Genomic DNA, 11694 nt, shown 5'->3' on the forward strand with positions numbered 1-11694 from the left:
ATGGAAGAAGCCAGAAATACGGACTTTTATGTGAAGTACTCCTATCTAACTGCAGGCTATATAGGTCCTGCAGACCACCAATGTGTGAAGTGGTAAACACAGGACAGGAACCAGGGCTGTCACAGTCACCTGTGTCCAGAACAAAGGAAATCGGGAGGAATGCATACATTAATTTGTCTCCCGTAGCCACACATCTCTCTTCTCTGGGTCCCCAAGTTTTTGTGTTTGTTTTTTCGGGGGTTGTTTTGGCCACACCCCGTGGCATGCGGGATCTTAGTTCCCCCCGACGAGGGATCGAACCCGTGACCCGTGCAGTGGAAGCACAGAGTCCTAACCACAGGACCGCTAGGGAAGTTCCCTGGGTCCCCAAGTTTTATTATCACCATGTCCCAGCTCAGATGTTCCCTCCTCCAGGAAGCCCTCCCTGACCTTCAAGCTGAGTCAGGCATTCCCTCTGAATTCCCCCATCCCAGCCTTGCCCACTCTGAATCATCACTATCTGGGGACAGGTCTGTCTCTCCCACTGGATTCTGAGCCCCAGAAGCCCAGGGCCAGGACTGTCTCAGTCATGACCGTGTCCCCAGTTTCAACCAGCACAGGGCCAGGAGTGTTTGGAATAATGAATAAATGAACAGAGAAAAGTTCAGTGCTTAAGGAGAGGGGGGCCTGTGTCAGGGACTAACCAGATGTGGAAAAAGGGGGTGGAATCATTCAGGGGATGAGAAAGGTGGACACTGGGGATTCTAAGAACCTCCAACTCAGGAGGGAGGAGAGAAGAGAGGCCAGCTGAGAGGTTCAGGTAGCGCTGGAGTCCATTCTTCACCCCATTATCTCCTAGCCACCTTTGGCTCAGTTTCCTCATCTGTAAAATGGGTGTCATACAAGTAGCCAGCTGCTTTCTGAGGCTGCTGGGTCGATTAAATAAATTCAGAATCGCGGAACACTCTGTGGAGGCCAGAGCCAGGAGCGCTCATTTCCTCCCCTAACCCCTCCGCATCCACAAACCCCGCATAACCTCACGCCCCGCCAGACACTCCACACACACTCAGAAGGGGTGAGACGGGACACCGGCTCCCCTACGGTGGCCCCAAGCTCTGCGCGTGCCTCAGTTTCCCCGAAAGCACAGGCACCACCACAGTCACCACGTTTATTGGATTCATACTTTGACAGGGGAGGGTAAGCTGTCGGGAGGGCTCAGAGCAGGACGCAGAAGAGGCGCTTGTCGCGGAAGGGGTTCTCTGCGGCGGGTACCGGCGTCACCAACGGGTCGTCTTTGGCATGAGTCTCGCAGAAGGCCAGGAGTTCGGCCGCCGCCTGTGACACCTGCGGGCACCCGGGTGGAGATGTTCACGCCCCGCCCCGCCCTTTGCCTGGGCCCCTCCTCGGGTCAGGCCCGCCCCTTATCAGACCCCGCCCCCTTGTCCGGACCGCTCCCATTACCCGGGCCCGCCCTTGGGCCCCGCCTTAGCTCTGGCCACGTCCCTTATTGGGCTCCGCCCCCTTGCCTAGGCCCCCTCCCCGGGTTCTGTCCGGTTCCGAAGGGGATCTCTACACGGCTCCCGGCCCCACTCCCAACACTGACCGGTCCAAACCCCAGCCCCGGAGCCCCCGCCTTCCTCCCCACCCCGACCCAGCACCTTCATACGGTCGATGTTCACCTCCAGCTTCAGCTGTTCCACCGTCTTCCGGGCCTCCGCTATCTTGGCCATGTTGTTGGACATGGCTGCGGCGGGGACAGGGTTAAAAGCCGGCGGGAGTCGGGGCGGAGGGGCAGGCAAGGGCAAAGCTGGGTCCCCAGATAGGGATGGCGGTGGTGATGGGACCCAGTAACAGGGGCGTGCGTGGAAGGGCGCACGAAAGGGGTGCCCAGAGGAAGGTGGAGGAAGGGACAGGAAAACAGAAGAAAAGGGGAGAGATGAAGATCTGCGCAGATGGGGTACCAAGAAGCCGGCCGAAAGAGGGACAGATGAACAGAGAGGAGAGGGGCAAGTGGAGGGATGGAGGGGTGCACGGATGGGGTACCTAGAGTCAGGTGGAGGGAGGAACAGAGAGAGGAGAAGGAAGCCGGGAGGGAAACACAGGTGGGAGGCTGAGAGGCAGGTGGAGGGAGGGACAGAAGGACAGGGCCACAGGTGTTGGATCAAGATCCAGGGATCCAGGTGTCTTCACCTCCCGGGGATACAGCATGAGCCAGGAGGGGTCCCTCCCCAGGCCAATTAGCGGTGGCTCCAGGGAGAAGGGGGAATTAAGATCACGGTGGGAGGGGCCCAGAGGGGGCCTCATTAGGGCCTTCGCAGCAGCTGCCCCCTCCGCCCCCCTGGGGGAGCCCCCCTCACCCCAGCTCTGGCCACCTCAAAGGCTTCTCTTGCTCATTAGCAGCCGGAGAGAGGGCTGGAGAGGGGGGGCAACCCAGCCATGACTGCGAGAGGGGCAGAAAGGATGGAAAGAGGGAAAAACAGAGGGGCAGAGGAAGAGACAAAATGACAGAGGCAGAGTCTGAGGCACAGGGGGGAATAAAGAGACTGAGGAGGGATAGAAAGATGGAGAGATGGGGAGGGACGGAGTGATGGAGGGAGCAGCGAAAGAGGGAGACAAATAGAGGGGTAAAGAAAGGGACAGAGTGATACAGGGGGAGGGAAGCACAGAGGGGACGAGGGGACCGAGGGAGGATAGAGAAGGGGAGATGGAAGGGTTGGGGAGGGATGGAGTGATGGAGTGGGAGAGGAGAGAGAGGGACAAATGGAGCGGTAGAGGGAGGGACAGCGAGGAGAGGGAGAGAGAGGCACAGAGGAGATAAAGGGACAGAGGAGAGAAGGGGCAGGGGGACAGAGAGAAGGAAGTGGAAGGGCAGGAGGAGAGATGGAGTGACGAAAGGGGACAGAGAGGGGCACATGGAGGGACAGAGGGAGAGACGGGCTGCTGGAGATGCAGAAGTGTAAAGTCATTCATTCACTCACGCATCCATTCATTCCCAAGCAGAGGAACTAGCTGGCGGGGCCGAGACCGGAGCCTCCTACCTGTTGCTGCTCAGGGCCGGGATGGCGGGCGGGTGGCAGAGGCTGGGAAGCAGCGTCTGGGTCCCCCCTCAGCCCCGCCCCGCCCCCTCTCCTGGGGCACAGTCTCTGAGGACCCGCCTCCTCCTGCCACTGCCACCACCATCCCCTTCGCCCTCGCTGCCTCGCCTCCGTCTCTCTGGGTCCTCTTGTTATGTCTGTCCGTCCCCCTCTTTGTCTTTGTGTTTCTGTGCCTCTCTCTCTCCCTCTATCTCTCTTGCAGCCTCCCCTCTCAATCTCTGTCTCTCACTCTCTCTCTCTCTCTGTCTCTCACTCTCTCTCTCTCTCACACACACACACACACACACGCTCACACACACACACACACACACTCACAGGTAAAGACAGTCTCTCAAGATGTGCCCCATGCTCTGCTGCATTTATTCCACAGTCACACAAATCTCTCCTGTGGGTCCCACACAGCCTCTCACTCCATTACATATGCTCTGCCACCCTGTCACATCCCCCACCTCAGTGCCACCCCATCCCAGATGACCCCTCCCAGCAAGCAGACTCACACTCACTGTCCCTGGCAGAGAAATGAACAATATCACGTTGTGTCACACGGTGCTGCACACGGTCTCCTGAACCAGCTGTGCTCAACACACAACCTCCCAGAGCGCCACAGTCACACAGCCTCTCAAAATGTCACACGGTCCCTCACAGGCTCTCCGAGTCTGGCCCATCCTCACTGGTGACATCTTACACAACTCGAGAGTGTCAAGCATACACACACAGCTCCGCACAGGATCGCACACAATCTCTCAAGATGTCATGCCGAGCCTTACACAGTATGTCACACACAGCTGTCGCCCTCACACCGCAATCTCCTGGTGTCACACACGTACACTTACACACACGAGGTTTCTCTCGTACACCCATCTGAGTGCCCAGGACGGTTGAACACTCTCTAATGCACTGTCATGACACTGGGCCAGTCTCAGTGTCCCACATGATCCGTGTTACACACAGTCCCACCCAGCTTCTCCTACGTCATCAGCGTGGCTGAAACATCCTGTCTCACACTCACATGGTCACTCTCACACCCAGCTCCCCCGCCCCCGGGGCCTCTCACACTGCTTCTCACATCATTACCTGGTGGATCACACTTATTCATTCTCGCCCTCTCTCACACACCATCTGCCCGTGTGACACACACAACTCCCCTGTCCTCACCATGTTGCACAGTGTCACACACGATCTCTTGCTCACGTATGGTTTCTCGATGCCACAAACATCCCCCAAATAGTGTCTCAGGGACACCCAACCTCACGGTGTCACACGCAGTCACCTATAGGTCATCTCGGTCACCTCACATACACTGTCACACACAACGTCTCGGTGTAACACGATTTCACACAGTCACACTCTGTTTCTGGTTGTCACAGAAAATCTCACAAGGTCACACAGCCACACACAACCTCTGGCGTCACGCGCGATCTCAAGTAGTACACACTCACACAGTGAGTCTCTTGGCGTCACACACTACCTCCCGGTGTCACCCACGGGCGGCCACAGTGTTCTGCACCAGGCACACCCATGCGGGCGCGCGCACTCTGCCTGCTGTCCTCTCCTTACAGCCCCCTGCGGGCCACACGGGGGCGCCCGCGGCCCGCCGAGCTGCCCACCCTGCCGGCGCCAAAGCCGTAGGCGGCTGTGGAAACCCTGAGGGCAAGGCGCCCCCGCTGTCCGGCTAGGCATGCAGACGTGGGAAAGAGACACAGAAAGGTGGAGGGAGCTAGAGGGAGATCATTGAAGATGGACTGGGACACAGAAATTCAGAGAGGGAGAGAGAGACGCAGGGAGAGACAGAGGCAGAGAGAGATAGGGACACAGAGACGGAAATTTGGAGAGATAGAGACCTAGGGACTAAGACAGAGACAGGCAGAGGGTTGCAGAGAGAGACAGACATAGAGACGTACAGGGTACAGGAGACACACACAGAAAAGTACAGAGACAGAAATAGTGACCGAGAAACACAGACACCCAGAGACACAAAACAGAGCGGGGTAGAGAGACAGAAAACTCAGACCGCGCCCTCCGCAGGGGACCTGAAGGCGGAGGCGCGTCCGAGGGACCTGACCTCGGGGCCTGACCTCCGGGCAGCCAAGGGGGCGTGGTGGTTCGGGGCGGGGTTTATAAGGGGAGTGTTCGGAGGGCGGGTCGGTAGGGGCGTGGCCTGGGTGCGGCGTGTCGCCCAAGTGGGCTGCGGGAGGGGCTGAGGCAGAGACCGGGGAAGAGGTGGAGGTGGGGGAGAGCCTCGTCTCTACTGCACTCACCCCATCCCAATTCGGTTTTTACCGCTTGAACAGGGAAACGAGACCTGCCGGGAGCGGATACGGGCCGGGGTCCCTGGTAGCGATTTGATAGGGGGGTATCGGACTCTAGCTCCCCTCCCTCCTACCCCGCGGGAGCAACGGGGCCAGATGGGGGAGGGAACCAGGCTCACATCTGGAAAGCATCAGGCGCGCCGGACGTGCCAGGGCCCCGGGCCCAGCTGCGGAAGAGCGGAGGGGAGTTAGGGCGCCCCCGTCCCCCTCCCTTAGCGGGGTCGGCCGGCGCCGGGGAGGGGCCTGGGCGTACGCCGAACCTCGGCGCCTTCCGCAGCTGGTTTCCATCAGCAGTTCTGGCCCGGGCAGCCCCCGAGGAGGAAACGCAGCTTAGAGCGGGGAAAGACAGGGTGACAACCCAGTCTCCCCTCCCTCCCTCCGACAGCAGCCAGAGGCTGGGGGCGGGGGAGACGGACAGGGGGACACTAACTGAACGGAGCGTAACCTCCATTTCTCTTCCCAGTTGCGGACCTTTCCACCCTACGCATAACCTTAGTTTCCAGATGTGCAATCCTGCCCTGTGTTGCCCAGGAATTTCCCAGCCTCATGACAATGGTATTACTGGCCCCATTTTCTGGAGGGAGAAACTGAGACCCTGGATTCGGATTCAGTTCTGACTTTAATTATTCAAGAAACATGCAGTGGGACTTCCCTGGCCGTCCAGTGGTTAAGACCCAGCGCTTCCAGCGCAGGGGGCACGAGTTCGATCCCTGGTCGGGGAACTAGGATCCCCCACGCTGCCTGGCACTGCCAAAACAATATATTAAAAAAGAAGAAAAGAAAAGAAAGAAACGTGCAGTGAATGTCAACACTAATTCTAGTGTCAAATACCCAATCCCTATTGAACACTGTCACCCAGATGTCTAGAGTATCTCAAATTCAGTGGTCCAAAACTGAGCTCCTAATTCCACCCGCCAAACTCCTGCCACAGTCTTACCCATCTCAGTTGATAGTAAATCTTTGGGGTCAATCTGGACTCCCCTCCTCTTCTCACACCCCACAACTGATCTAGCAACAGATCCAATTAACTCCATCTTCAAAGTCTGTCCACAATCCAGTCACTTCTCACCTCCTCTGCTGCCCCCACTCTGGTCCAGGCATCATGCCCTCCAGCTTGGACTATTATAGTCGCTGCTCACTGGGTTTCCAGCTTCTAACTCTGTTTCCCTCAGCCTGTTCCTCACAGAGCAGGCAGAGGGACTCTAACAAAGTCCTCAGGTAATAATAGCAAGGGTTAGTGAGAATGGCGAAACTGGAACCCTCATACGTTGCTGGTGGGAATGTAAGATGAAGCTGCTATTTTAGAAAACAGTCTGGCAGTTCCTCAAAAGATTACAGAGTTACCAGATGACCCAGCAATTCCATTCTTAGGTATCTACCTAAGAGAAATGAAAGCATATGTTCACACACAAACTTGTACATGAATGTTCATAGCAGCATTATTCACAATAGCCCCAAAGTGGAAACAACCCAAATATGCATCAACTGATGAATGGATAAACTAAATGTGGTACATCCAAACAGTGGACTATCATTTGACAATAAAAAGAAATGAAGTACTGACACATGCTACAACATGCATGAACTTTGAAAACATTATGCTAAGTGAAAGACGCAGTTACAAAAGACTGCATATTGCAGGATTCCATTTCTATGTCCAGAACAGGCAACTCTACAGAGACAAAAGTAGATTAGTGGTTGCCAGGGGCTGGGGAGACTGGAGGTTGAAAAGTAAGGGAGACAGAGTTTCTACTTGGGATGATGGAAATTTTCTGAAATTTACTGTGGTGATAGTATAGTCACAGCACAACTCTGTGACTAGAATAAAAGCCATTGATAAGACATTGATAAAAGACATTGAAGAAGACATAAATAAATGGAAAGACATCCCGTGTTCATGGATTGGAAGAATTAATATTGTTAAAATGTCCATACTACCCAAAGCAATCTACAGATTCGATGCAATCTCCATCAAATTTCCAATGGCATTTTTCACAGAAATAGAACAAACAATTCTAAAATGTGTATGAAATCACAAAAGACGCTGAATAGCCAAAGCAATCTTGAGAAAGAAATACAAAGCTGGAGGCATCATGTACCCTAGTTTCAAACTATATTACAAAGGTATAGTAATTAAAACAATATGGACCCAGCAAGCCCACTACTGGGCATATACCCAGAGAAAACCATAATTCAAAAAGACTCATGCGCCCCAATGTTCATTGCAGCACTATTTACAATAGCCAGGACACGGAAACAACCTAAGTGTTCATCAACAGAGGCATGGATAAAGAAGACATGGTACATATATACAATGGAATATTACTCAGCCATAAAAAGGAACGAAATTGGGTCATTTGTAGAGACATGGATGGACCTAGAGACTGTCATATAGAGTGAAGTAAGTCAGAAAGAGAAAAACAAATACCGTATATTAACGCATATATGTGGAATCTGTAAAAATATTGGTATAGACGATCTTATTTACAAAGCAGAAACAGAGACACAGATGTAGAGAACAAATGTATGGATGCCAAGGGGGAAAAGGGGGGATGGGATGAATTGGGAGATTGGAATTGACATATATACACTATGGATACCATGTATAAAATAGATAATTAATGAGAACCTACTGTATAGCACAGGGAACTCTACTCGATACTCTGTGGTGACCTAAATGGGAAGGAAATCCAAAAAAGAGGGGATATATGTATATGTATAGCTGATTCACTTTGTTGTACAGTAGAAACTAACACAACATTGTAAAGCAACTATACGCCAATAAAATTTTTTTTTAAAAACCCCAATATGGTACTGGTATAAAAACAGAAACATAGATCAATAGACCAGAATAGAGAGCCCAGAAATAAACCCATGCATACATGGGCAATTAATTTACAACAAAGGAGCCAAGAATATACAATAGAGAAAAGATAGTCTCTTCAGTAAATGGTGTTCTGAAAACTGAACAGCGACATGCAGAAGAATCACAAAAAGTAACTCAAATGGATTAAATACTTGAAACTAAGACCTGAAACCACAAAAGTCCTAGAAGAAAACATAGGCGGTAAGCTCCTTGACATCAGTCTTGGAGATGATTTTTTTGGATTTGACACGAAAAGCAAAGGCAACAAAAGCAAAAATAAACAAGTGGGACTACATCAAATTAAAAGCTTCTGCACAGCAAAGGAAGTCATCAACAAAATGAAAGGGCAACCTACAGAAAGGGAGAAAATATTTGCAAACCATGCACAGGATAACGGATTAATATCCAAAATATATAAAGAACTCATACAACTCCATAGCAAAAAAAAAAAAAAAAAAAAAAATCTGATTTAAAAATGGGCAGAGGATCTGAATAGACATTTTTCCAAAGAAGACATACAGGTGGCCAACAGGTCCATGAAAAGGTGCTCAACATCTCTAATCACCAGGGAAATGCAAATCAAAGCCACAATGAGATATCACCTCACCCCTATCAGAATGCCATCATCAAAAAGACAAGCCATAACCAATGTTTTCGAGGATGCGGAGAAAAAGGAACCCTCGTGCATTATTGTTAGGAATGTAAATTGGTGCAGCCACTGTGGAAATCAGTATGGAGTTTCCTCAAAAAATTAAAAATAGAACTACTGTATGATCCAGCAATTCCACTCTTGAGTATTTATCTGAAGAAAATGAAAACACTAATTTGAAAGGATATATGCACCCCTGTGTTCATTGCAGCGTTTCTTACAATAGCCAAGATTATAGAAGCGACCTAAGCGTTCATCGATAGGTGCCTGAATAGAGAAAATTTGAATATAATGCAATATTATTCAGCCATAAAAAAGAAGGAAATCATGCCACTTGCGACAACATGGATGGACAAGTGACATAAGTCAGAGAAAGACAAATATCACATGGTCTCCTTATATATGGAATCTAAAAAAAACAGGCACAACATTGTAAATCAACTCTACTTCAATAAAAACTAAAATTAAAAATAATTAAATAAAAGACAGTCCTTCAGCAAAATAAATAAATAAACAAAAACAAAACCAAGTTCATAGGTACAGAGAACAGACTGAGAGTTGTCAGAGGGGTGGGGGGGATGGGCAAAATGGGCGAAGGGGATCAAAAGCAAATTTCCAGTTATAAAATAAATGTCATGGGATGTAATGTACAACATGGTGACTATAGTTGATAATCCTGTACTGAACATTTGAAAGTTGCTAAGAGTCAATCTTAAAGGCTCTCATCACAAGGAAAGGAAAATAAAGAAACAAAAGCCATTGAGCTCTATATTTTATATGGGTGAATTTTATGGTAGTGAATTATGTTTCCATAGAACTGTCAACCCCTCTTCCCCTCCAAACACCTAAGTCCCTCTTCTGCTCCGAGTTCTCTCATGGCTCCCATCTCCGGAGGAGTAAAAACCAAGTTCCTCACCATGGCCCACGAGGCCCCACGGGATGCAGTGGTCCCAATCATTCTTTGCCCTCGCCTCCCCCTCTTCTCCCCCTCACTCACCGCTCCAGACACGCTGGATTCCTGGTTATTTTGCCAACATACTAGGCACTGTTTTGGCTTCAGCAGTGGCTGACCCCTCTGCCTGGGAGGCTCTTCCCCAAGAGATCCACAAGCCTAACCCCCCCACTTCCTTCAGGTCTCTGTTCAAATGCCACCCTCTCAATTAGACACCTCTGATCACTCCACTTAAAATTACAAACTCCTCTCTTCCCCCATCCCTCCCAATTCCATCATATCTCTGCTCAGTTTCCCCCCACAGTCCTTAACACCTTTAAAAATTATAGAAGTTATATATTTATTATGTCAACATCCCCTCCTGCCCCCCCCAGCCCCTATCCCTGTGAGCAGTTCCTTGTGTATCCGTCTAGAGATGATCCATATAGAAATAGGCTTATAGGGCAATGGCTAACAGCATGGACTCTTAGGCAGTCTGAACTTAAATTCTGGCTTTGCTACTTATTGGTTTCAGGTAAGTTACTCAAGAGATCTGTGCCTCGGTTTCTCCATCTGTAAAACGGGCATAATAATCATATCTACCTCCATGAAATTGTGAGGATTAAATGAGTCAGAGAATGGAGTCTGGCATATAAAATAAGTGCTCATTGAGTGTCAGCTGTTACTTTTTATGATTAAGCACTAAAATTTTAAAAAGGAAGAAAGGTCAGCCATCTGTACTTCAACCATGTTGACCACTGTGTGGCCTGTGTATCCTTAGACAAGTCCCTTCCCCTTTTGGCTTTAGTTGCCCCTTTTATGAAACAGAGATGGGGCAAATACTCCCAAGGGCTTGAGAAGCAATGACTTTTCCCGCAAACTTTAAAAAATAGCTTTGGGAGTTCCTTGGCAGTCCAGTGGTTAGGACACAGCACTTTCACTGCAGTGGCCCCGGTTCAATCCCTGGTTGGGGAACTAAGATTCTGCAAACCGCGACTAAGAGGCCGTATGCTGCAACTAAGAAGCCCCCATGTCGCAGCTAAGAAGCCTGCATGCCTCAACTAAGAAGCCCGCGGGCCACAACTAAGTCAACATTCTACAACTGAGACACAGCACAGCCCAAATAAATGAATAAATAAATATAAAAAAAAGAAAGTAGGGAGACATGCTAATTAAAACAGAACACCATTCCGCTCCCCCCCCCAGATTGGCAAAATGAAAATGATTAATAGCATCTCTTGTTTGGTGAAGGAGTGGGAAAATGGGCATCTCAGGGGTTGCTGTTGGAAATGTCAACTGAGGGCAGTCTCAGTGGAAGGAAGTGTGACCAAGTCAATTAAAAATTTTTAAATGATGGTACTGTAATGACCAAGCCAGTCTATTTCTAGGAGTGGATCCTACAGAAATATATATATGTAAAAAAGAGGCATGTACAAGGACATAACTGCAGTAAGGTCCAAAATAGCAAAGGAACTGAGGAGCTGACAACAGGGTTAGATTATGGGTACCCCCAACCCCATGGAATCGTATGCAGCTACTACAGTGATAGGAAAATACGTCATCTAAATTTAGATGAAATGAACAAACCCCTAGAATACAACTTAGTAAAACTGACATAAGAAGAAATAGAAAAGCATAAACAAATAAAATAAAATAGAAAAGCTAAATAGTACTAAACCCTCAGAGATTCAATTAATTAAAATCCTTCCCATATAGAAATCTCCAGGCACAGATAACAAAAAAAATTGATAAACAATGCATACATATGGCTCAATTTATGTAAGTATATAGTTTTACCTATATAGAGTATAACTATATGTATATGCATATATATAGTTACATATATTTATATAGCTACAAGATTC

At 49.6% G+C, this 11694-nt stretch overlaps 1 protein-coding gene across 2 annotated transcripts; it reads right to left on the reverse strand.

Moving 5' to 3' along the window:
* Window positions 1-1170: 1170 nt before the first annotated feature.
* On the reverse strand, window positions 1171-3588 carry GNG8 (G protein subunit gamma 8). 2 transcript variants are annotated; one of them, XM_079908139.1, is made up of 3 exons: window positions 3018-3588; window positions 1638-1723; window positions 1171-1323 (listed from the first exon to the last, which is right to left on the reverse strand). In XM_079908139.1, exons 2-3 carry the CDS (start codon window positions 1719-1721, stop codon window positions 1195-1197), a joined length of 213 nt encoding a protein of 70 aa, XP_079764265.1. In that variant the 5' UTR covers window positions 1722-1723; window positions 3018-3588; the 3' UTR covers window positions 1171-1194. The 2 variants fall into 2 exon arrangements, with proteins under 2 accessions (XP_079764265.1, XP_079764266.1); XM_079908140.1 differs by lacking the exon at window positions 3018-3588 and having other exon boundaries at window positions 1638-2152.
* Between the last annotated feature and the right edge of the window lie 8106 nt (window positions 3589-11694).

The sequence above is a fragment of the Stenella coeruleoalba genome, assembly GCF_951394435.1.
Source record: "Stenella coeruleoalba genome assembly, chromosome: 20".
Lineage (NCBI taxonomy): Eukaryota > Metazoa > Chordata > Mammalia > Artiodactyla > Delphinidae > Stenella > Stenella coeruleoalba.